Below are 27,063 nucleotides of genomic sequence, written 5' to 3'. Positions count from 1 at the left end.
ATATGTGGGTTCGGAGCAAAAAAAAAGAAGGCCCCTGAAAATGTTTACTCCCTCCCCCTTCTCTCTTCTGAAGTAAGTAGGTATTTTTTTCTCAAAAATCGAAGTTGAGAATTTTTCCACTGAATACTTCTGCGATATCAGCGATATTGTTTTGACCGACCACTGAATTTTCAAATCCAAGTGATAGATTTTGAAGCAATTTTTCCGCGGCATAACTTGATTTTTGAAAAAAAAATTATTGATAAATTGAGAGATGAAATTCCAAAGCACCTATCGATTTATCATTTAAAAATTTTAAAATATGAAAATTGCATTCGTTTACGAGAAAATCCGAATCAAAATTCACTTTTTAGCCAAGTGGTCCTTAAGTATACGTCTATTAATACGGTCCTAAGGCTTTATAATGTGTAAAAAAAATTAGGGATTTTTAATAAAAGCTGGGATTTTTTCCTCCGAAACTGGGAATTTTTGGAAATTTGGGTGGTTGGGAACACTGTTGTGGTGATCTCACTCGCCGTCAGTTGGTCGAATTGGAGTTTTTGTAATTCTCTCGTTATTACGAGAAATTACGGTAGATACCTATTTGGGAACCTACTTCCTTCTGATTGGCTGTTCATATGTGAATTGGTTCGCGCCGATTATTGGTGATTGGTCGTTTGACCATAAAATATACCCCTGTACTGATTAGGGTGGATACCTATTTTTCTCATCGCGAGAGACTGTACATCTCACAGGGTGAAAAATATCCGACGATTATTGCCCGAATGCCTGTTGTTTTTGTCATTTGTGTCTTGCAATCGTGCGATTTGTTATACTTTCGAACTTGAATATATCGCTCATTCGTACGTGCTTTGCCGGAAAATTTGTTGATTGGAGAAAATGCCTGATTCACCGCCTGCACATGGAGAAGGAGACGATGAAATCCAAGTCATTTCTGTAAGTCGAATTTTAACCTACCTACTTAGGTTAAAATTTTATTTGATTATAAATATTCGTTTGTGTCTGGTCTGACAAGGGAACCTCTTGAGATGTCACTGAAAAGAGCATAGTCTAAACCCCCCAAAACCAAATTTTCAGCTGCCCAAGTTCATTTTTTGATTTTTGGCGAATTTTTGAAAATTCAAAATTGACTGTTTTTGGCAATATATGCTATTTTTAAAAAAAGTACGTATTTGATCATTAAAAATGGTCAAAATAACTCCCAAAACTAATATTAATTACCCAAATCCAAATTTTACCATTTCCAGCCATTCTGGAGCCTCCAGCGCGTTTTTTCAATTTCTCCAGAATTTTGAATTTGCTCCAGAAGGCATGAATATGAAGTTGGGCAGCTAAAAAACGAGTTGTGTGTTATACTCGACCTTTTTAACGAGTTTATCCACATTTGAACCGATTTTGAGAGTGACACATCAAGAGTTTTCCTCACAAACGGTTATCTTTTGATTTTTTGAATTTTTTAATTTTGAAAAAAGCTGGTCAAAAAACCACTTTTGAGGTGTCACTCCCAAAATCGGCTCAAATATAGATAAACTATAGGACTTTCACGGAATTTTTTAAACCGTACAAAGGTAGATCGAAAGAGCAGGCAAAAATTCATCACTTGTCAAAATTTCAAGTGCTAAAGTGCCTTTTTCGATTTTTGGTGAATTTTCAAAATTTCAAATTTTGGCAAAAATGTGAGAAAAAAATCAAAATTTTACCAAATTGACCTAGAAATCTGAAATTTGGGATATATCCTATTTTCGACCTGCCAAATCGATTGGAAACTGTTTCAAACCGTTCTGAGCAGTTCTGGAGCCTCCAGCAGATTTTTGAAACTCGAAATTCTCACAAAATTTCATCAAATGGAGTTAGCAAGCCGAAATTTACTCTGCAAACTAATTTCAATACAATATGAAGTCAACTGCATGGTGGTTTCAAGTGGTTTTGAAACTTCCAGCTACTTTTTCGAAATTTCAATTCTCCTAAAAACGCGATGAAACTTTTCAAAAAGTCACTGGTGGCTCCAAGATTACTCGAACTCGCCTGAAGTCGTCTTCAGAAGGTGTTAAAATTGAAGTGCAGACTGCAGAGTTAATTTCATCTTGCTAACCCCATTTGATGAAATTTTGGGGAAATTTCAAGTTTCAAAAATCTACTGGAGGCGCCAGTAATTTTCAAAAAATTGCTGGAGGCTCCAAAACGACTTGAAAATCACCTGCAGTCGACTTCATAGCGTATTGAAATTAGTTTGCAAAATGCATTTCGGCTTTCCAACTCCATTTGATAAAATTTTGTGAGAATTTCGAGTTTCAAAAATCTGCTGGAGGCTCCAGAACTGCTCAGAACGGTTTGAAACAGTTTCCAATCGATTTGGCAGGTCGAAAATAGGATATATCCCAAATTTCAGATTTCTTGGTCAATTTGGTAAAATTTTGATTTTTTTCTCACATTTTGGCCAAAATTTGAAATTTTGAAAATTCATCAAAAATCGAAAAAGGCACTTTAGCACTTGAAATTTTGACAGGTGATGAATTTTTGCCTGCTCTTTCGATCGACCTTTGTATGGTTTAAAAAATTCCGTGAAAGTCTTATGTTGGAACGCAAAACCTGCGATTTTAGGCTGACCTGTCAATCAAAATGGTCGCCATTTCGTAAGTAGGGCCACTTTTTTTTGAGGACAAGGGCTAGAAATGTTCCTTAGGACTTCCCCTTTAAGAAAAAAGTTGTCCCGGAGGATCGGCAGGGGGTGCAGGTGATCCTTATGCAGCCCCCCGACTATAATTATGCTCTTTCCAAAAATCGCGGTCCCGTTCAAATCGGAGCGTGACACTTCAATAGGTTCGTTTGTCAGTATGGAATACCTATTTATTTAGACGTTTTCGTTCTGACAATGGTATTTGGATATTGGATATAAGTTTGTGGGTAATTTACAGAACGAGATGGGTTCCTACCTTCGTATTTATTTGGTAGCAGAGCGTGGTTTGTGACGTTCAGAAGTGTCATAAACAGTCAAAACTTGCAAAATAGGTACCTATCTCTAACTGTAGAAGCTTGCAAACTTCAGTATTTCCATACTCAGTCGCTTCTATGGACAATTCTACGTATATTTACGTAATATGTATAACGAAACCTAGGCCTGACCAGGCAGACAGACATGTGTTAATATGGCACTGCACGAATTGCGTCCCGAAATTACGAAAAGGCACGAATTGCGTCCCAAGAAATATTTTGCTAGGCACGAATTGCGTCCCAAAGCAACCCTTTCGAGATCATTAGAATTAGACACGAATTGCGTCCCAAGGTTAGGGTGTTAAATAGGTTGGATGGTCATTTTTAGAGAAATTTGGAAGAATACGTATAAATTAACGTATACGAATATGCGTTGTCCTGACTTCGTTGGGACCTTTTTGCTTTTCTTTTTTGAAGCTGAAATTTCTAAAAAAAAGATCATTCAAATTATGAAAATTTTGAACCGAAAAAATCAACCTCCTCCCATGAAAAATCATTGTTCTTTTACTTATAAAAGTACAAATTTTCAAAAGCTTTTGCCCTTGCTACGCTGTGACAATTTGTTTATTTGTTTTCATTTTTATAAAACAAAAAAAATCTGCTTGAGGCTTCTAAAAATTGAAAAATGAACATGCAAATTTTTTGTAAGCCATAATAGGCTATGAATATAACCTAATGGCTAATACCCATCATATGTGTTGAGTACTTATATCAATTGGCAAAATTGTCTTCTCACTTTTATTTCACTTTAAAAAGCTCAATGTTTTAATCGGCAAAATTGGTATTTTTTTGTCATATCAGTCGGCAAATTTTTGGTCGAACACCCCCCTCCCCCAGAAAATGCCTAGTTTCGTCCCTGGAAAAAATGTTTGTAAATTTTGGCATTGGTGGTTTTTCAAACAAACCCCCCAAGCTCAATTTTTTCAGCATTTTTAATTGTTTTTATTTAAAACATTAAGGACCATAGTGTTGTGTTTTCAATTCTTTTAGAGTTCAAGCGTATGGATGTCAAGTTCATTTGAAATAACATTGGTAATGCAAGACGTAAAGTACACCCTACTTTGTGAATAAATTTTTTTTCCTATTTTGAGCCACTTCTTTTGTCTAAAATATACCTGCCCCAGCGGACGCAATTCGTGCCTACCCATTTGTACCACCCGTGGTGCGGGACGCAATTCGTGTCCCGCCGTTAATATATGTTACGTAGGTATATTTTAACCATATTTACGTTACGTGTATTATATCGACTGCGTGTCAAGAAATTGAGTTAATATCGTCGATTTTCGTAGAGTCTAAACGGCCTGAGAAAGAAGGTTTTAGCCAAGAAACCCTTATTCGAGACTTGACAAAAACTATATAAACGATCCGGATCATTTTTGGCGCCTAGCTAATTTGACTGAGGGTGTCTGTTTCGGCACCCTACGTATGACATCGTCTTGAAGACCAACGCTAAACTCATTTTCGTGTTCTTTTTATGAGCATTTATAAAAAAAAAAAAAAAAAAGGTTCACTCAGCGTCAGGTATGCAAGTATATGCACTTGTAATCCGCAGTACTCGCAGTAGCCATCTGGTCGTCTTGAACTAGATAGAAGGGTCGTTTATCCGCGTATCCGCCTGGTAGTCTGGTCGTTACAGCCGATTGCTGGTAACTTACGTATTCCTGTTGAATATGTTTTATTCAAACGAAATCACTTACCTTTGTTTTTTCACGCAAGAGGAAATTTTCGTCTCGATGAAGTTTCTGCTTATCTGGTGGGTACTTTGTCTTGTTGGAAATTTTTTCTTTCCGTACCTGGAAAAATAAAGGAAGATATTTACCTACCTTGTTTACATCGTTGCTTTTATTTATCACGACGTCGCATCATTGAGGTACACAATGGACAATTCTATTTTCATTTTAGGCGAATTTTTTCTGCAAATTTTTCCTAAATGAAATTTTGAATTTTATCAAGATGAGATTCGATTCATTTTCTTAGTCGCTAACGTCTGGATTGAGTGAAAGGGTTAGAATTTCGATTGCCCAAAGTAACCCTACCCATACCTAGCTAAAGATGATAGGCAATTATCGCGAAACTTTTCAGTATTTCGTTGTATGAAGAATTTCATCACGTGACAACTCGTGTTGTTACCAACGGAAACGATAGATTTTTTATCAATTCAGAATGGGATGAATTGATGAATTTTCCTTGAAGTTTCCGGTCATTTTTTTCTATTATTTCTTATGGTGCTAGGAAATAATACATACACGGGGAAATGAAAAATTTAATTTTCTCTTTCCCAGCGGTTAGAGCAGGCAAATAGCGGTTTTAAAAAAGGAAAAATTGGCACATAAATTTTTTCTTCGGGAATGTGTTTAGATGAACCCCCTGAACTACCAAAAAAAACCGACCCTTCTAACCCTGGAGCTAATTTTTTTAGGGGGCTAAAACTGGTTGCGATTCATGTTTATTTGCGTTTTACTCCGCAAATATTAGGTTTACGATAAAAAGTACCATAAACCATAACAAAAAGTGTTCCCCTTCAAATTCTCGACAATTTGATACTACGCTCGATACCAGTCCCTCAACAGGGGTGTCCAAAAAAAGGGGGTGGAAAGAGTAGGTGTTTCAAAAAAAGTCAGTCGAATAAGTTGATCAAAGTTAAGTACCACTTAATATCATTCGTTTTCGTTCAAATTTTTTTTACAAAGTCTACTCACCCAACTATTAATTACACCACCATTGATTGGTCTTCATCCCTCCTAAGGGGTTGGTGGGGGATGCTTGATTTTTCAAGTATGTAACACACAATTGGAATCATATATTTGAAAAACGAATCTGGACATGCAATATATCGAATAGTATGTTTTCGAGGTCGCTGAATACGAATATGAACTTATTTTTTGTTTCTCACGCCCAATGTCCCTCTGTGCCCCAACAAGGGGGCCAAAATTTCAAAAAATCATCACAAAGTCGAGTGATATATCAAATGGAATGTTTTTGAGGTCGCCAAGCACAAATATGAACTTATTTCTGAGGTCCCACCCCTCAATATCCCTCTATGCCCCAAAAAAGGGGCCAAATTTCGAAAAATCGTGGAAAGTCGAGTGATAAGTATATCGAATGGTATATTTTCGAGGTCGCTGAGTACAAATATGAACTTATTTTTCGGGTCCCACCTCACAATGCCCCTCTTCGCTCCAAAAAAGGGGCCAAATTTTGAAAAATCATGAAAAGTCGCTGAACAATCAAATTGTCGAGAATTTGAAGGGGAATATTTTTTAGTCCTGGTAGTTTTTCTCGTATACCTAATATTTTCGGAGTGAATTGCAAAAAATGTAAATCGGAACCGGTTTTAGCCCCCTAAAAAAATTAGCTACAGGGTTGAGGGTCGGTTTTTAATTCTCTTTACACATACCAGTGGCGTGCACAGAGATGAATGATTACCGGGCATTTTTCATTCGCTACGATACCACCACCACCCACCCCCCCCCTGCAAGCCGATTTTTTTTCAAGTCAAAGACGAAACTAGACGTTTTAGGAAGGGGTATAGGGTCGAGCGGAAATTTTCGAACTGATTTGGAAAAAATAATTATGTATTTTGCCAAGAAAATAGTCAATTTTCAAAGTGAAATAAGAAACAAAAATTATTGACAATTTTACTGATTGAAGTAGTATTCAATTCAGATTTATGGCTGTTGATGAAAGTTATCATTTAGAAGCTTTAGGTAAATATGGAATGTTGTATTTTGGAAAAGAGAAACAATAGACTCGAGCAAAGCGAGGGCAAAAGCATTTGAAAATTTATATTTTGAGATGTGAAAAAACATTGTTTTTTATATGGTGATGAGTTCATTTATTTGGCTTTAGAATATTCTAGAATTTGAATATGTTTTTTTTTCAATTTTAAAAAGGAAAACTAAGTGAAGTAAATTTTTCTATCTTGGGCTCTTCAAAAGGTGAAAAAATATATAAATTATTTAGCCCGAGCGAAGCGAGGGCAAAAGCTTTCAAAAATGTCTTATTAAAGTTCCAAAAAATGAGGTTTCTTTGTTAATTTACCCATGATAAATCTTGCGACTGATTTCGTCCATGCCAGAAGTTGATTATCATTATCAGCTTGTCACTGAAGATGTTATACTTACACTTAGTCACTTCTTTAAAATTTTTCAAGATTTTTAATTTGATTTATTTTTAAAAATTTTCAATTTGTAAACATTCTTTAATTTGAAAAACCTTTCAGTTTCTTGAAGTATTTTTTTTTTTTTTCAAATTAAGTACTTACCTATTCAAAGTGTTTTGAAAATTTTGAGTATAGAATGAAAAATCTGTTTTTTTCTCAATGATTGAATAATTAATGTTGGCGTTGGCAGTACTGGGAGTAATCTCAGCTACGATGCGATACTTACCTGGCTGTTCTTCTTATCCGGGTGCTCTCCTGTTTACTACCTCGTTGATTTAGTTTATAGACGCGACTTCGATGATATTCTTGATTGATGATATTTTTATACTTTTATAACGAATATATTTCCGTTTATTTCTCGATGTGTTTATTATTATTTGAATATACGATTAGTCCTACATGGTAGACAGAAGCGTAGGTTTCGATTCGTTGCTTGTTTTTTAACATTTCGGTAGTGATTGTGTACTTGTGTAAACTTCATTCGGACAAGATGGAGGCTATAATAAATCCTATAGTGGATCGTATCAAAGCTGAGCTGGAAAGTTTTATGCGATCGACAATCAGTGTTCCTGTGAGCAGCTCAGTAAGTAATCAGATTTCTAATCCGATTTCGAATGCGAATCCGATTTCGTTAGTGGGCAATTTGCCAAACTACTTTTTCATGCCGCCACCACCACCACCTCCGGTGACATCTGCTGTTCCGGTGACTTCGGCAGTTCCGATATCAGTATCAATTACATCCAGCGCATCTGATATGCCGCGACTTACGGTGACAACGTTTAGTAAACCTGCTGGTCGTTATGTGACAGCTCATAAATTGGTGAATTTACATACCACTGCTGCAAATGTGGTTTCGAGTAGCACCACATCCGCATCTTTAAGGCAACCTATCATGTCAACGGGTGCCTCCGCAGTACCGATGCCACCACCGGTGGGAAATATTGGATGTGCTCCGCTAACCTTCAATTCTATGTTCCCGAATATCGATTATAAGCTGATGGAGAAAAGTAGCTACCGAAATTGGCGGCAGATGCTGTTTGACGAATTAAGAGTACGCAGACTTAATGATATTGTGGATGCTTCAGTTCCGCGACCGAATACAAGATTCGATGACTCCATTCGGAAAGCGACTACTCGTTTACTGATAGTAGGTCGCCTTGACGAACACCACCAGCGTTTAGTCGAAAACATCAGGGAACTGGCCGAAATCATAAAATGGTTGGATAATGAGAAACTGCCAATATCGGAGAACTTACGAGAAGCTCTCTTTCAGAAAATCACGAACTTACGTTTTGAACCGTTTATTGACGAGCCGTCGAAGTTCACCAGGCAATTGGAGGATTTATTCGAACGAAGTAAAGAAGCAGGCATGGTGTGGACGGACGATTTCAAAAAGAGTATGCTGTTACATAAAATAGAGAAGGCGCGCAGCGACATATCGATGTCCAACCGAACGAGTAAAACCAACTACCAGATGATCAAAAAATGGCTATGTGACGAAGAGGCGACTGAGAAGGAGCTCAAGGCAGTAACCTCAACGGCGGCTTCAACAGGGGTTCATTTTGCCTCTGCCAATTCTTCGAACTCGAATGGAAGAGGAAGAAATTTACGAAACAATCGACGTGGCGATAGACGTGAACAAAACAACGATCGACGTGGCGAGCGACGTGAACAATACGATGATCGAGATCGACGTGGCGATAGACGTGAGCAATTCGACGATCGACGTGGCGAGAGACGTGAACGTGAAGACAATCGACGTGGTTCCTATCAGCGCAATTACGACTCGAGAGATTCCTATCAGAACCGTAACTCATCCGAAGGCAACCATTATGGAAGGTGTCGAAAATGTAACATGAGAGGTCATGCGATGAAAGACTGCAAGACGAATGGGTCTTATTGCTACTGCTGCAGAAAAGTAACCGATCATATTGCGAAGAACTGCCCCGAGCGTAAATCCGATGAAAAGTCTGGTAAATCTGGGTCCGGTCAAGGGAAAGGCGATAGCGGTGGAAAATCTATGATGGTCCGAGGCGATAGAAATTTCGAATTAAATTCGAAGTATTATTATCCTGACGACTGCCTTAACTCGGCGGGTAAGTGTTTCATGACAGCAGTACTGTCAGTCAATTTTATAATCGACTCTGGGGCAAGTTATCATTTGACAAATGAGCGGCGAATTCTCTCCAAGGTAAGAAAGTTGAGTAAACCAGCGGTAATAGATTGCGCTAAGAAAGGACAGGAGTCTGTTCTGAGTATAGAGGAGTTAGGTGAGTTTCATACTTACACTGCTTTAGGTAAGCCAATTACTTTTACAAATGTCTTATATTCTTCAGAAGTTTCTGAAAATCTGCTGAGTTTACGGCAGCTGGTACAACAAGGTGCGACATTTGATGGAAGTTCGCTATATTTTTATATCAGAGATGGAAATTCTGGTGACATAATTATTAGAGCTCAGTTTCAATCTCCGTTCTGGGTCAGTGATCTGCGTGTTCGTAATCCAAATGAGGTGGCTATGTTAGCTAATGCTGATGGAGGAGGTCCAAGTCCAACGCTTCCAACGATTCGTGAAAACTTGGGTCTTCTATGGCATACGAGATTGGCGCACGCTTCGCTAGGTTATCTTGAACTATATAAATCGAAGATGGCGATTTTGAAAAATGTAACTTTTGGTAAGGATATTATGGATTGTCAACCTTGTGCGTTAGCTAAGGTTCACAGGAACCCTTCGAAGAAGAAACGTCAGCGGAGTAAGATAGCTTTACAACGAGTTCATTCTGACGTGATGGGCCCTATAACACCTCTATCATTCCCAGGTAAACGTAGGTATGTGATAACATTTATAGATGATTTCTCGAGGTTCGCAATGGTATTTGTGATGTGTTATAAAAGTGACGCAGCTGACTGCTTTAGAAAGTACTTAGATGAGATGCGTAGAATGTTGGGAAAAGATGTTAAGGTACGGTACTTACGTACGGACGGAGGTACCGAATATTCAGGTGAGATGGGAAGGTTATTGAAACAGGAGAAGATTGAGATAGAGGTAGCGGAACCGGATACCCCAACTCATAATGGTGTTGCAGAAAGAATCAATCGTACTTTGCGTGAAAAGACAACAGCGATGCTGAGCGATTCGGGAATCCCGATGTCCTTGTGGGACCATGCTATATCTCAGGCTGTTTATATCTACAATCGAACTCCTCACAAATCGAACGGTTTTAAGACACCTTATGAAGTATTTTGTGGTGAAACTCCTGATTTATCGTTTATACGCCGGTTTGGTTGTCTGGCCATTCCGAAGAAAACTAGAGAGGATTATGAGAAATTTGATGAAAGAGGTATTAGAGGTGTAGTTTTGAACAATACTAGAAGTGGTTATCGAATTTTGTTACCTTCGAGGAAAATTATAGAACGTAAAGATGTTGAGTTTATTGAAAATATTACGTATAGAGATTTATTGAAAAGTAAAGATGTTGTTTTCGATTTTAGTTCAGACGAAACTGAAACTGATATTAACTGGCACGACACGGTAGAACGAGAAACTACCAACGAAGAGGTAAGTGTAGAAGTACCCAGCAAGACTTCTGGTGAATTGAATGTTGTCCCAAGTACTAGTGGTCAAAACGATGACTCTGATGAATTTGACATTGAGAACGTCGAAGAAACTGTGATTTTTGATGACTCGTCTAACGATACGTTTTTAGCTTTTGATCGTGTTACAGCATTACGTGCATGCTTACTCGAAGATGAAAAGGATCCAATGACTTACGCTGAAGCTTTAGACCGTACTGATCGTGAGTATTGGATAAAAGCCATGGAAGATGAAATGGCGTCTTTAGAAAGAAATGATGCGTGGGATTTAGTTGTACCGCCCAAAGGGGTGAATATTTTAGATTCTAGATGGGTATTTTGTAGGAAAACTAACGAGAATGATTCTTCAATACGATATAAGGCACGTTTGGTTATACGTGGATTCAAAGATAGAGAAGTGTACGATATAGGAGATGTGTACTCTCCAGTGGCTAGTAAACACACTGTTAGGGTAATTCTTGCGCTTGCGAATAAAGAAGGTTGGTCGATTATTCAATTAGATGTTATTACTGCCTTTCTTAATGGCAGATTGAAAACTACGGTATATATGCATCCGCCTGAAGGAATGGAAGTTGATGAAGGCCTGGTTTGTGCTTTAAAATGTGCTTTGTATGGGCTCAAGATTAGTCCGTTAACTTGGTTTCGTAGGTTCGATGAAGCAGCCAAGAAAATGCAGTTTACCAATCATCCAAATGAGCCATGCGTGTATATCTGGCGAAGGAAACATTTGGTGGTAATTTTAGTACTTTATGTAGACGATTTCCTAATCACAGGTAATTGTAAAGATAAGATTGTTGAGACGATTAGACGTTTAAAAGAGGAATTTCAAGTAAAAGAGTTAGGTTCTCCTAAAAAGTTTCTTGGTTTGGAAATTGCTAGATCGGAAGAATATCAAACGTTGACTTTGACTCAAACTAGTTTTATTAATTGTGTGTTGAAACGCTTTAACGCGTTGAATTTGCCAGCTGTTCATACTCCAGCTTTAACTCGAAATTGTGAAAAGAAAAGTAAGTCAGAGAAGAAAACACCAGAATGGAATCCTGGTAAGCCTACGCCTGGCAAGTCTTTGTTTAGGGAAATTACTGGCTCGTTATTACATCTAGCCAACGGTACTAGACCAGATATTATGTTCGCTACAAATGTGCTATGTCAACATCAAAGTAATCCTCAGCCCGAAGACTGGGAACGTGCTCAGAGAATTCTTCAGTATCTGAAAGGAACGGCAGAGCTAGGGCTAACTTATAGAGGGGTGATTAAGAAAGAAGGTGTATTTGTAGATGCGTACACCGATGCGTCGTTAGGGACTGGAGAAGAAGGTTGCTCTATTACAGGCTATTTTGTGCGAGCGTACGGTGATCCGGTTGTTTGGCGTACGAGAAAACAGTCGGTACCAGCGGGTTCCTCAGCTGAAGCGGAATATTTCGCTCTATCGATGTGTTCGAAGGATGCTGTCATTACGGTAGATTTATTAGAACGATTAACGAAGGATAGACATGGACCAGCTCTCATTCATAGTGATTGTCAGCCTGCTCTCGCTATCGCTAAAACAACTGGAGCTCCCAAGCTCAGGCATATAGCTAAACTCAATTATCACATAGTTAGAGATTTTGTCAAGGGTAACAAGATTATTTTGAGATTCGTTAAGTCGGAAGATCAGCCGGCTGATGCCCTCACGAAAGCTCTTGCCTCAGGTCGATTTCAAGAACATTGCAGCTGTCTGCTCAATATGTAACATAATTTTTGTATTTCAGGCCATTATTAATTCGAAGACGATAGTTCCTATGTTTACGATGTACGTTATTGATCTCCGCCTCTCCGCTAAGATTAAAGGGGTGTGTTGGCGTTGGCAGTACTGGGAGTAATCTCAGCTACGATGCGATACTTACCTGGCTGTTCTTCTTATCCGGGTGCTCTCCTGTTTACTACCTCGTTGATTTAGTTTATAGACGCGACTTCGATGATATTCTTGATTGATGATATTTTTATACTTTTATAACGAATATATTTCCGTTTATTTCTCGATGTGTTTATTATTATTTGAATATACGATTAGTCCTACAATTAAAATTTTAACCAGCTTAGCACATTGGTAAGTAATGTACGCATCAAACAATTTTGAAGAACTAGTGGTTCTCTGTGGGAAAAAAATGAAAATTTTGCATTTTTCAAATGTTCAATATGAGTATTTCTGGAATTTTTCTGTTTAATTTTCATTTTGATGTGAAATTCTAGTTTTTCCATCACTCACTCAGTGGCGGACTGAGTCGGTTTGGGGCCCCTAGTGGATGCACCGAATGGGGCCCCCAAAATTTTTCCCTTTCCCTTAAGAATCTTTCTCGTTCTGTTTTTTCCCAGGTTTGGATACTTGCATGTAAGTTGTGCGATTGATTTTTGCTTTTGTCTTCTTATTCAATATTTATTTTGTGGGTAGCAGGTAGGTACCTAATAGCAAAAAGAACCGATTTTTTTGAAGGGGGAGAACGGAGGAGAAATGCCATAAGAAAAAAATATCAAGTATTTTTGTAATTGATATTCGTAATTCATATTTGGCTGATGAAAAATTCTTATTTCTCTCATGAATTTATGAAAGTTTCAAAAATGTATTTTTTTCGATTTAGAGAAGGGATAGAAATTGACCCGAGCAAAGCGAGGGCGAAAGCTTTTAAAAATGTATATTTCGAAAGGTGAAAAGCAATGTTTTTGAAAAATTTGTTCACTTTTTTAGCTCAAAACTTTAAAACTTGAATGACCATTTTTAAAAATTTCAAATTTGAAAATGAAAAGCAAACAGGCCCAGAGCGGAGTGAGAGCAAAACCTAGTTTCCAGAAATAGAAAAACAACATTTTTTTTTTAGGTGAAAAGTGTGTTTTTTTTGTTAAAAAATTCCTTGAAATTTGAATACCTAAGTACTTCATAGATTTTTATAAAAGTTCGATCTCAATTTGAAAAAAAAAACCAGTGAAGTGAGGACAGAAAATTTCAAAAATTTGTATTTTGAGTGGAAACAACAATGTTTTTTGTGGTGACTGATGAGTTTATTTTTTTGATCACACAATTTCAGAATTTGAATGTACTGAAATTGAAAATTTAGATTTTTAAAGAACAGAAAAGAAAACTGGCCCGAGCGAAGCGAGGGCAAAAGCTCACAAAAATGTTTGTTGGAGATAGTCCAAATATCATCTTTTTTTGGTTTGCTTGGTGTTTCAGGGCCCCTCACAATTATGAATAATTTGAGGAACAGAAAATAACAATTCAGCCCGAGCGAAGCGGGGGAAAAAGCGTCTGAAAAAATGAGAATTTTGTGAATAGATCAGTAATTTTGTCCACAAATTAAAGATTTTGCCGACAAATTCCGAATTTTTAAAGTATGAATGAGAGAGATATAATACCTCCTACACCCCCTTAAATCCGCCCCTAAGACTTTCTGATCACTTTTCAAAATTTTTGTGAAATACGACATTTACTTACCAATTTTTTTTACGATTTTATTTTTCATTCAAGTCATAACTTATTTAATATAATATAGAGAGGTACCTAGGTACCTACTATTCTATGGTGAGTGTGTGCAGTAATTATCAACTTGCTGTGTTTAGTGAAGTCAACGATTTATTTCAAGATAAATTTTTCTTCTGTTTCCTACAATTTTTCTTATGAACTCATTAAATATCTGCCCACTACCACCACCACCACCCCCCCAAAACTTTACCGGGCATTTGCCCGGTAAATTATTAGAGTGCACGCCACTGACACATACATAGACAAACCGCGTTGTAATTTCATAATATGATACGAAACAGAAACATTTTTTTGTTACTTTTTTTCACTTGTATTGAAGAGCAAAATATTTATTTGAAAAAAAGTTACTCTTTTTTTTATTTGTTTTTTGTTTTATTTTTGTTTGTTGTCTTTTCTTTTCCTATCATTCGCACGAGGTGTTGTCCATGTCCGGTATTTTCTCAGTCTCACTGTCTCAGATTAAAAATCTAAATCACTTTTTGGCGAAGTTAAAAAATTACAAATTTTGAAAAAATTGTCTTATGCGGCCCAAATTGAGCAAAGAGATAGTGAAGAGAGAAGACTGAAATGACATCCTAATTTATTTCAGCCCCCGACGAAATTTTTTGTGCCTCAAAATCCAAATTTGGGGTACAGCCCCACCTTTTGGTGCCTGAAAGGTCCAAGCACTGTAAAAAAATGAGCGTCTTTTTGGGTGATCTGCGAGGCCGTCTGTTGATATTTAAAATTTTTCTTCAATTTTTCGAGAAAATTGATTTTAGCTGGGCCTAAGTATACTTTGGTTTTGGATATACCTCACTGGCAATAATTTTTTAATTGAACCCCTCCTCCCCTACAGGACACCTATTTGGGTCACAGGATCGTAACCAGCACCACCTACAAAAACGTACATTTTCTGATATGAAGATAGATTTCAAACAAAACACGAGACTTCAAGATTTGAATCCCTCCCCCCCCCCCCGTACAAACACATTATAATACCCAAATTTGGGTAAGGGTAAGGGTCATAGAGAGTTTCATAATACAAAAGAGATATGAGAATACTAACAAGGGAACTATCTGAACCGGCAGAAACGAAAATGAACTATAATCAAAGCTAGATCGAAAGGGGACCACCTCAGGACCCCAAATCCAAAATTTCAAGTGCTGAAGTTGATTTCTCGATTTTTGGTGAATTTTTGAAAATTGAAAAATCCGAAAAATCATCAATAATTGAATGCCGGAACTGCAAAGGGTGCTATGTGCCAAAACCGAAATTTTACAGGAGAGCGAATAACAGGTTTGCAATGTGTATTTTACCAAGTTAGAATTATTGTACTGTTTCATCGAAAGTGGTCTGGGTGATATTTTTGGTAACACTGCAGCACTCACAAAAGGTGCTAAGTGCCAAACGAAGTCTGGAACGCATTTTTTCATGTCATTTTCATCGCGAATCGTCTTATTGTTATTTCCAATACCATTTTCTCCGAACCTACAAATTTTTTTCTGAAAATATACTAAAATAAATCAACAGCAATTGAAATACGAGATTTATTCAGAAATTAAACATTACTCTTGCAATTAAACTTGAAAATAACATTTTCGGACTTCGGCTAGTAATAAAAAAAAAATCAATCACTATCATCACTATCGCTCAGATCAGCTGTTTCATGCAAATTGGCTTGCTCAGTGAAAAGCTCTTCATAAAATTTTCGTTTCTCTTCCGGCATTGCCCATCACTAATACCTACCAAAATGGAACTTTTTCCAATAGTTTGGGCCTTGGGGATCTGAAAGGCTTTTTGGTGTTCAGGTGATATCATAAAATTCAGTGTTGCCACTTTTTTTCATACGCAAAATTAGTTTGAAAAGTTTCAAAACGTAGTTTTCATATCGTTTTGACTCTCAAAAATTCAGAAAAAAATATATGTAGGTACATATTATGGACGACTTTTCATGCTGAACAACATATTAAAAAATGGGGACGGGATTATTTGAAGTTGGCCTATTTGACCCCTATTTTTACGTATCTGCTAAAAAAAAGTTGAAAAAAACCCTTTCACTCGATGAAATGAACTCATCACAAAAAAATCAAAATCCGAAAAAATTCAATTTTCAATTCCAAACATCAAACAAAGTTTTCAAGTTTAAATTCATTTAGTTGTCTTATTTTGACCTCTTTCTGACGTATTTCATGAAAAATTTGATAAAAATTATGTAAATAGAGGTCAAATGGGTCAACTTCACCAACCAATACTTTTTTCATGTTTTGAATCAAAAAATCACATTTTTTCACAAACTTTCAATTTTTTAAAATCGACTTTACGAAATAATGCCATCCCAATTTTTTAATATGTTGTTCAGCATGAAAAGTTGTCCATAATATATTTTTTTCAGAATTTTTGAGAGTCGGAACAATATAAAAACTACGTTCTGACACTTTTCGAGCTAATTTTTCGAATGAAAAAAAGTAGCAACACTTATTTCTATGATATATAGGTATCGTGGTATCTAGTAATCCACTGCTGAAATGAATGATACTTCAAGTTCACTGAAATTTTTGACACCCCCTAGCATGCCTTTGAAAAAGGGCTAGAGAGCTGCAATTTGCGCCATTGGTAATCCGTTCAAAAAGTATTTCCACAGAAAAAATTTCAAAAAAATCGCCGACCTCTCTTACCCTTCTTGGTCGAATTGATGTGGAATGACCCGATTACATTTTCACAAGTATTATCCACTCACTCTGGGTACTGAGAGGTGCAGTCTCAAATCTGACTTCATATACGTCATCGGCATGATCGTTCATACGAAAACGACACCAATATCGACATTTATTTACCCCAACTTCAAAATGGGGGGGCGGGGTGCTCCTGCAGCCCCAATCGAGGCTTGGAAAAACCAAAACTCGCCGGATATGATTTCTTCATGCCTCTCGTATTTTAATGAATTTTTGTTGGAAAGTCAAAATTTTGAAAGGGGGGGTGAGCCCAAATTAAGCGCCTGGGGGGTTGGGGAAATTGCACATTTCTTATCTACGATACCAACACTACCCAAAAATGCAATTTCCCCACACATTCCTCGAATGATTTACGGACCCAAAATTGGCCCCATTTGGGCCCCAATCTCGAAAATAAGCGGGTCCAGCGCTGGGGAAATTGCATTTTTAGCAAGAGCTCGTCCGTAAGCCCATTTTCCGCCCAAAACATTTCACATTCCCGATTTGATTTACAGAATCGCTTTTTTGAGGGTTAGAATGTAGTCTATAGAGCAGCTACCTGTGCTAGGGCACTACCGCTGGTATTACGTCTGCACGATGCAGGATAAATAGAAGTCAAAAGGTCGGCGTCACCACCGGTACCAAAGGATTTTTTGGCTATACAACTGCAGGATTCATGATGGCCGCCAAGACTTACTATTGTACTCGGCATCTTGTACCAGAAGTCAATACAAAGAAAGCGAGAGAGAGAGAGAGAGGCCAGAGAGAGCGAGATTAGAGAGAGACAGAAATATATCTATGTGCTTCGAGTGTTGTATACTGAAGAATTCATTGTTGTACAAGAAGCTAGTACAAAGAATGAAAGAAAGGAAAGTGCCAAGAATCACTTCGTTCTCTTTGAAAGTGATAGCTCTATTTCGTTCCTTTTGGGAAGTGAATTGCACACAGACGATTCACTTCGTGCACCAGCCAAATACACTCTCGCGACAACGCAAATTCTTCACCTGGAATGAGAAATCTACGAACCTTCCCTTGAGAACCGCGATCCGCAAGTAGAATAGCGATGCATAGACGCACTAGAGCGTCGGATTCCAGAGAGAGAGACTGCAACACACAAACTAAACCAGGTAACATGCCGCGGTAGCGGGTATGGTTTGTAACTGCTGCAACTTTTAAACAAGATCGAGGACCCCATTATTTTCTTATGCCATTTTGTAGAGAATTTTCTCCTCTTTCCAATGGTGTAAATTTTTTTGAAATCCTCATAACTTTTAATGGAGAAAATTGCGATTTTTCGAGCTGTAAGAGGTAGCTAGATTGAGGTTACTGGTTTGTCTACGTTATACTTTGAGGCGCCGTAACTTTTGAACCAGATCGGGAACCCTATCATTTTATGGTGTCTTTTTGTAGAAAATTTTACGCCCTTTCCAACGATATAAAATTTTTTGAAATCCCCAAAATTTTTCATCGAGAAAATTGCGATTTTACGAGATGAAAAAGCTTGAAAAAAAGCCATATGGCCTTTCGCAACTCATAAAATTGCAATTTTCTCGATGAAGAATTTTGAGGATTTCAAAAAATTTTATATCGTTGGAAAGGGCGTAAAATTTTCTACAAAAAGACACCATAAAATGATAGGGTTCCCGATCTGGTTCAAAAGATACGGCGCCTCAAAGTATAAAGTAGACAAACCAGTAACCTCAATCTAGCTACCTCTTACAGCTCGAAAAATCGCAATTTTCTCCATTAAAAGTTATGAGGATTTTAAAAAAATTTACACCATTGGAAAGAGGAGAAAATTCTCTACAAAATGGCATAAGAAAATAATGGGGTCCTCGATCTTGTTTAAAAGTTGCAGCAGTTACAAACCATACCCGCTACCGCGGCATGTTACCTGGTTTAGTTTGTGTGTTGCAGTCTCTGGAATCCGACGCTCTAATAGACGCACCACCACTCGCCTCCAGCCATCTCTCAAAGCGGATAGATACTTTCTCTTTCTTTGTACTGGCTTCTTGTACAACAATGAATTCTTCAGTATACAACACTCGAAGCGCATAGATATATTTCTGTCTCTCTCTAATCTCGCTCCCTCTGATCTCTTTTCTCTCTCTCGCTTTCTTTGTATTGACTTCTGGTACAAGATGCCGAGTACAATAGTATGTCTTGGCGGCCATCATGAATCCTATAGTTGTATAGCCAAAAAACTCTTTGGTACCGGTGGTGACGGCGACCTTTTGACTTCTATGTATTTATCCTGCATCCTGCAGACGTAATACCACTGGTGACGGCAGCCCTTGCAACAAAGAGTTAGATCTTACAAGTAACGTTCAGAAGTGTAACACGCCAGTCGGGATGAAACTGCGCCTGTGTGTTGGTGGGTATGCAACTACCAACGCGCTGTATACCTTTTGTCTGAACACGTCTCCTTCTGCTGGCTGGTTTGAAACAAATTATTTGTCGGACTGTGTTCTGGCGGGTCACTTGGATTTTTTCCACGGCGCTGTCCTGGGAAAATTCTTACTGACTCTCTGCTCGGTGGGTGAAATTTGTATATGCAGACGAGTTTTCTTTTTTTTAATATAATCCCTAAATAAACTAGTTTTCAATCAACATCGATCGCTTTTTTCTAATATTTCATCATTTTGCGCTCCAACTTTCTGAAAACAAATTTTAAATGCCTGAATTGAATTTTGCGTTGATTGTTTATTGAAAAATTCACTTTTACGCGTCAAAAAAATTTTGTACTTCAATTCTTGAACCAATTTTATTAAAAATGAAAAAAACTAGCCTGGATAAAAAATTTTCAACCAACGATTGCGCATTAGAAAGAATTTTAAATAGGACAGTGCCATAGAAAAATTCCACTTCATCAGCCGGGGGTTAGTAAGAATTTTCCCACGACAGCGCCGTGGAAAAAATCAAGTGACCCGAGGACCCGACAAAGCACAGTCTGAAAAATAATTTGTTTCAAATCCGCCAGCAGAAGGAAACGTGTTGGTAGTTGCATACCCACCAACACACAGGCGCAGTTTCATCCCGACTGGCGTGTCACAGTACGGCAAAATTAGTCTTGTGGCAAAGCTATGTAGCTCCAACTAGCAACATCGTGTCTGCGCTGTTCAGTTCGAGAACTTTCAAAGTATTATTTTTATAAAGTCTTTTTATTGAATAGTAGGTCGCCCCGCGACCTCAACCCCCGGCTCGCACACTCGCTTCGCTCGTGCTGCTCGCCCTAGCCCTCGCTTGGCTCAGGCCTCTCGCCCCTTCGGGGCTCTCTTTTTTGACGAACTCAATTCGTGCCCCTCGCTTCTCTCGGGCTGTTCCTATATACAAATCAGCTAAAATGTGTCAATTCAAATTTTGTCATTTTTTCCAGTGGCCAAAAATACACATCTGAACCGGCAGACGCCGATTTTCGCGACAACCGCAAAAAATGGTTAAAGACAACCCACATTAGGCCCCAAATAAAGTGATTTGTGCTGAAGTTGATTTTTAGCTGTTCCAGAGCAATTTCAAATTTCTGGAGAAATGATAAAAATCGCTGGAGGCACCAGAATGGTCGAAATGGGGGTTTTACCGATTCGGAACGTCGAAAATAGGTCGGAGCTCGATTTCGGATAGGTAGCATCGCAAAATATGGAATATTCAACATTTTCAAATTTTGGTATGATTTCCAGTGAGCAAAAATACACATCTGAACTGGCAGACGCCGATTTTTGCGACACCCGAAAATAATGGTTAGAGACAACCCACATAGGCCCCAATTAATGTGATTTGTGCTGAAGTTGATTTTTAGCCGTTTCAGAGCAATTTCAAGTACATATCTGGAGAAATGATAAAAAATCGCTGTAAGCTCCAGAATGGTCGAAATGGGGGTTTTACCTATTAGCCCTTTCGGCTACGAGACAAACTGACGGATAAAATTCGAAGTGCTTTAAACTGAGTTAGGCCGATTGCTGCCTAGAACTCAAAATTTGCTGGAAATCGCACATTCAGAAAGTATTCATGTCACAAATGGCAATAAACCTTAAATTGACTATTTTTCGATTTATGACACCGAATAGCATTATAAATCAAAATCAAGCCTTCTGAGGCATCTGATATTTCAAGATGAAAGTATTGGTAACAAGCATTTTTGAAAATAGAAAAAAAGATGAGCTAAAATAAAATTAGTTTGAGTAAAAAAAAGAAATTATTGAAGAAAAACAAGGCATGCGACTTCAGATAGTTATTCAAACTGCAAATGTTTGAAGGTGTTTGCTTGTGGGAAGACTAAAATTGACGGAAAAATCTTTGTGTTATAGAGAGCATTTTTCAAAATTTTGAAAACCCATGTCACAATTCAACGCTAATTTTCAATGAAATTCTGAAAAATATGTATCATTTTCATCTTCTGACACATACATCTCTCTTGAGATAATTTGCTTGGGCGAGTAAGTCGCCTCAGAAGATGACTGGGTAAACTTTTGCAAGCATTTGAATTTTATGATGAATACTGTGTCATAAAGACTGCGCTCAATCAATTCATTATCTGTAAGATGACTTCTAAAAAGTGATTCCAGTAATTCCACAACATGACGTACGTATTTTATTTTTATTATCTCCTTATGACAAACAGATTGAGGGCTGTATTATGACACAGTATCTATCATAAAATTCAAATGCTCGCAAAAATTCATCTAGTCATCTTCTGAGGTAACTTACTCACCCAAGCAAATCACCTCAAGAGAGATGTATGTGTCAGAAAATGAAAATGATGTCATACTTTTCAGGTTGAATTGTGACACGAGTTTTCAAAATTTCAAAAAATGCTCTCTATAACACAAAGATTTTTCCATCAATTTTAATCCTCCCACAAGCAATTACCTTCAAACATTTACAGTTTGAATAACTATGTGAAGTCGCATGCCTTGTTTTTCTTCAATAATTTCTTTTTTTACACAAACTTATTTTATTTTAGCTCATCTTTTTTTCTATTTTCAAAAATGCTTGTCACCAATATTTTCATCTTGAAATATCAGATGCCTCAGAAGGCTTGATTTTGATTTATAATGCTATTCGGTGTCATAAATGGAATAATAGACAATTTAAGGTTTATTGCCATTTGTGACATGAATACTTTCTGAATGTGCGATTTCCAGCAAATTTTGAGTTGTAAGCAGCAACCGACTTCACTCAGTTTAAAGCACTTCGAATTTTATCCGTCAGTTTGTCTCGTAGCCGAAAGGGTTAGTAGAAGAGCTATACCCACTGCGATTGCCCTGAAATAACTGAAAGCTGGGACCAGTCTCAAAAGTTAGTATACATACCCCTATTTTAAAAGCACTTGGTCTGCCAATCCGCAGCTGCTGCTTTAAAGCTCAGCGAAAGCACAAAAGTTCACAATTTTTCTGAACTTTTGCCCGAGAAAACTGATGGCTCAAATTGGTGCCAAATTATAGCATTTTTCGCGCTGAATCCGAATATGTAGGTCTGCCGGCCCTAAAGTGCTGCCAAAGCCCCGCCAGACTGGTTCAAAGGGGGGTCAAATTTCGAAAATTTCATCTTTTTGGGCTAAATCCGCATAAAAAGCTATAAAATCGTTTTAAAAATGATTTTCAAGCAGTATAACTAAATGCTCTAAGGGTAAGATGATTTTTAGGTGCCAAAATTTTTCAAAATTTTCATTTTTTGGGGGGTGGGGCATAAGGGGGGTATCGAAAAATTCATCAAATATGGCCTTGTGATACATCAAAATGTATGTTTTTTGTAGAATTCGATTATGGCAATATTTTTCACATCACTTGGTCCCCCGACCCGCAGCTGCTGCTTTAAAGTTCAGTGAAAGTTCAAAAGTTCACAATTTTTCTGAACTTTTGCCCGAGAAAACTGCTGGCTCAAATTGGTGCCAAATTATAGCATTTTTCGCGCTGAGTACGAATATATAGGTCTGCCGACCCCAAAGTGCTGCCAAAGCCCCGCCAGACTGGTTTAAAGGGGGGGGTCAAATTTAGCTTCATCTTTTTGGGCTAAATTCGCATAAAAAACCATGAAATCGGTTTAAAAATGATTTTCAATCAGTTTAACTAAATGCTTTAAGGGTGAGATGATTTTTAGGCGCCGTAATTTTTCAAAATTTTCATTTTGGGGGTGGAGCATACGGGGGGTGTCGAAAAATTCACCAAATATGGCCTTGTGATACATCAAAATATATGTTTTTTGGGTCGTAGAATTCGATTATGGCAATATTTTTCCCATTGGAAGTTTATGGGGGAGGGGAGGGGGTCTAGTACATACCTATACATCGTGAAATATGCATGCGTAGAATTTGAGTTTATTAGATTACATTCAATAAGTATTCCATTTACCGTATTTTTGTAAACCTAGATTCAATTTGTACATTTTTGCGTTGCCCTGTCCCTGCTACTCATGTTTGCCTGTGGTAGTATAGTCATCAGTAAACTTGAAACTGCCTTTGATCAGCTGGTTAATTGTGCGCCGATAACCAGAGGTATGTCTGGGTATAGTACATTAACCTGCTGGATAGGCTTTAAATTTTCGCATTTTTTCCAGTGTGCAAAAATACACATCTGACCCGGCAGACGCCGATTTTCGCGACAACCGCAAAAATTGGTTATAGGCAACCCACATACGCTCCAAATAAAGTTATTTGTGCTGAAGTTGATTTTTAGCCGTTCCAGAGCAATTTCAAGTTTCTGGAGAAATGATAAAAAATCGCTGGAGGCTCCAGAATGACTGGAATTGAGGTTTTACGAATTTCGATAGTTGTAAATGAGTTAGGGATGCCATCTGAACCACTTCCCGAAAAAATTTTAATTTTCAGCAACATTTTCTATTTTTGGTATTAATTGATAATTTTTTGGATTTTTCAATTTTCAAAAATTCACCAAAAATCGAGAAATCAACTTCAACACTTGAAATTTTGGATTTGGGGTTCTGAGGTGGTCCCCTTTCGATCTAGCTTTGATTCGTTCATTTTCGTTTCTGCCGGTTCAGGTAGTTCCCTTGTAAGTTTGAACTCGTGCATATATGTATTTCTTCAATGAATATTTTCCACCTCATATGCCCTATGGCCTATGATATTAATTAGACGATGTTGATAATTACCTATTTCGTGTTCACAGACGAAGCCGGATTTTTACAATCGTTTTTATCAAGGCTTTATGGAAACGATGCAGGAGGATGCAAGCCTTGAAGAACTGGAAAGGCAGATCACTAGACGTGGTATGGAAGTCCCAAATAATTCTGAAACCCGAATGGATACCACATCGCCGCCCCAAAGCAACAATGACGATCCAGCTGGCAAAAAATCGACAACCTCGCCAAATGAAGATGTAAAAATGCTGAAACGAACGAAGAAGGCGATGGTTCCCTTATCCTGTAAAAGAAAACGCCTAGCTGCAAAGCTTCTAAAACAAGAGGCGAAACATCTAGCTAAAGCAGCTTACTACCGAAATGAATATGAAAAATTGGAAAAATTACCCCTAATCCCGGATATTGAAATTGACGATAGCTGAAAGTGAAGTCATTGCACTCTCCAATGACGAAACTAAAAGTTCTGATGCTGGAAGCGAAGTTGTTACTTTATCTGACGACGAAAGCGCAAAATTTGATGCTTGAAGCAACGTCATTTTAAACTCCGCTTCTTCAAGTGTTCTTGCGAATTTTATTGTCACTTATGTTGTCTTCGCTTCCAGCTTCAATACCCGGGATTAGGGGTAATTTTTTCAATTTTTCATATTCCTTTCGGTATTGCGCTGCTTTAGCTAGTTTTTTTGCCTCTTGTTTTTGAAGCTTTCATATTCCTTTCGGTATTACTCTGCTATATAGCTAGATTTTTTGCCTCTTGTTTTTGAAGCTTTGCAGCTATAGGCGGCCTTCTTCTTTCGTTTCAGCATTTTTCAATTTTTTTTTTTAATATGGTGTGGATGTGGTTTTGGTAATTGGTTTTGTAATAGGTAATACTTTTTTTTGAGGTAGTGGTGGTTTTTGATATGAAAAACCATTTCAGATTTTCAAATGGTTTTCGTGGTTGTGGTGGTTTATTCCACCTCCACTTTTCAAATCAGCTGTCTCATTGTACCCTGCAGGGCTTAAAACCATTTGGATTATATTGGTTGTTGTGGTAGGTGGTTTTTAAAGGACTCAAAAATAATGGTTTTTGGTTATGGTTTCTGAATTGGTTTTTCAATCACAGTTTTTCTGGTTCTGGTTTTGAAATGATTTCAATTTTTTTTTAATATGGTGGGTGTGGATGTGGTTTTGGTTTTGTAATAATACTTTTTTTTGAGGTAGTGGTGGTTTTTGAAATGAAAAACCAATTTCAGATGTACAAATGGTTTTCATGGCTGTAGTGGTTTTGATATTTTCAAATAAATTTACCAAAAAACTAATTAAGGTACGAGTATTGTCTGATTTGAGACCAATAAACAGAAAATTGCCATCACTGGTGTGGAAAAATTGAAGAAAATTGCAGAAACCAAAAAGAATTAACCATTTCATGAATTGGTTGTTATTGGTTATGGTTTCATTTGAACATTGAAATAGTTCTTGTGGTTTTCTCTTTCTCCAAAGAACACAACTATTTGGTGGTTTTGGTTTTTTCAATCCAATTGTTTTTCCAGCATATTGGTTTTTTGTTGTTGTTTTTGAAATGTACAGAAAGAAGTTGAAATGGTTGTGGTAGTGGTTAAAACCAATTGAAAAACAATGGTTGTGGTGGTTTTATTTGGTTTTGGTTTTGGTGGTTTTAAGCCCTGGTACCCTGTTACACCCCTGGTCTGTTAGCTGTGTATTCCAAGTGGGAGTGGCTTGGTGGGGCGTTTATCAAATAAATATGTGCTTTTAATGCCCTAACCCTCCATGTGAATTCACAGCCGAATAGTTAGGGCATCTAGGTAGGAACAGGAATATTGTAGCCTGTAGGGACCCGGGTTCGAATCCCCATGAGGTAGGTAGGTAGGTAGGTAGGTAGGTAGGTAAGTGACAGATTTTTCAAAGGAAATATGGGATAGGTAAATGCTTCGGAGTGGGTATAAATTGAATTATGAATTTTAATTTTAAAAAATTGAGTTATGAAATACATTATGATAATATCATTTTTTTGCTAAATCAATTTTCATTTCATTTATTCAAATACTTTTATAGCCTCTAGCTGTAAGTGTAAGTAAATTAAAAATTACCTTGACATGAGTAATTTATACTTTTTATGATAGAAAAATTACTTTAAGATGAGTCAGTTTTACACAATTATTGGTTTATGTAATTTTTATTATCATGCTTTGGTAAAAATATTGAAACAAAATGATTTTTACTATTGGTATAGCGAAATTTATTAAAATGATAATTTTTACTATAAGATCACAGTAAACATTATTATTGTAACTGAACAGTTGGTTCGAAACAAATTCTATCATAATATGTAGGTACCTATTTTTGAATGGGATCTGGTTATTGTGCTAAAATAGTGAAAAAATTTGTAAAAATTACCCATATTTTTTTCGTGTAATTTAGAGGCAATGCGAATTCTGAACATATTTTAAGATTTAATTAGAATCAAAGTCTGAAAATTTATTGAAAACTTTATGAAATTGTAGCAATGCGGAATTCAGGAAATTGATTTGAAATTTTGTAAGTTTTAAAACAATGCAAACTATGAAAAGCAACTAGAAATTTCTTAATTTAGAGGCAATGCGAGCTTAGAAATGATGAAGATATTTGTCAAAAAATTTTCACCTTCTTAAGACATATCGGAATTTATGACCTTGTTTAAAGAAACTTTATTTATTTATTTATTATTTTCAATGTTATTGATTTGTGAATTGTTCTTCTTTTTACTTTTGTTATCTTTTTCATTTATTATTTGTTTATTCGCCTACTTATTTAATTGGTATCCGATTGTCTATCTGTGGTTTATATGTACATTTTGCTCTTTTGAGTCACTATATTATTATTATATGTAAAAAAATTTTGTAAACAAACTGTGGACGCTAAAAGGCCTAGATTCTAATGCGTCCTTAAATAAAGATTTATATTCATAATTATTCTGAAATTTTGTAATTTGGAAGATATGAAAACACTGAAAATTGAAAAACAATCATTATTTTGA

At 37.1% G+C, this 27,063-nt stretch overlaps 1 protein-coding gene across 1 annotated transcript; it reads left to right on the top strand.

The window, feature by feature from the left end:
• The first annotated feature begins 754 nt into the window (after window positions 1–754).
• On the top strand, window positions 755–26,975 carry LOC135834268 (uncharacterized). The gene is made up of 2 exons (XM_065348110.1): window positions 755–936; window positions 24,080–26,975. The coding sequence occupies exons 1-2, from the start codon at window positions 880–882 to the stop codon at window positions 24,470–24,472; spliced, it is 450 nt and encodes a 149-aa protein (XP_065204182.1). The 5' UTR covers window positions 755–879; the 3' UTR covers window positions 24,473–26,975.
• Window positions 26,976–27,063: the final 88 nt, after the last annotated feature.

The sequence above is a fragment of the Planococcus citri genome, chromosome 2 (assembly GCF_950023065.1).
Source record: "Planococcus citri chromosome 2, ihPlaCitr1.1, whole genome shotgun sequence".
Lineage (NCBI taxonomy): Eukaryota > Metazoa > Arthropoda > Insecta > Hemiptera > Pseudococcidae > Planococcus > Planococcus citri.
The sequence above is the reverse complement of the archived record's forward strand: the minus strand, read 5'-3'. Positions and strand labels throughout refer to the sequence as shown.

Coding starts and splice junctions, on each gene's coding strand:
- LOC135834268 (XM_065348110.1), top strand. CDS start 880: ATGCCTGATTCACCGCCTGCACATGGAGAAGGAGACGATGAAATCCAA. Junction 937..24,079: donor ATGAAATCCAAGTCATTTCT/GTAAGTCGAATT, acceptor TCGTGTTCACAG/ACGAAGCCGGATTTTTACAA.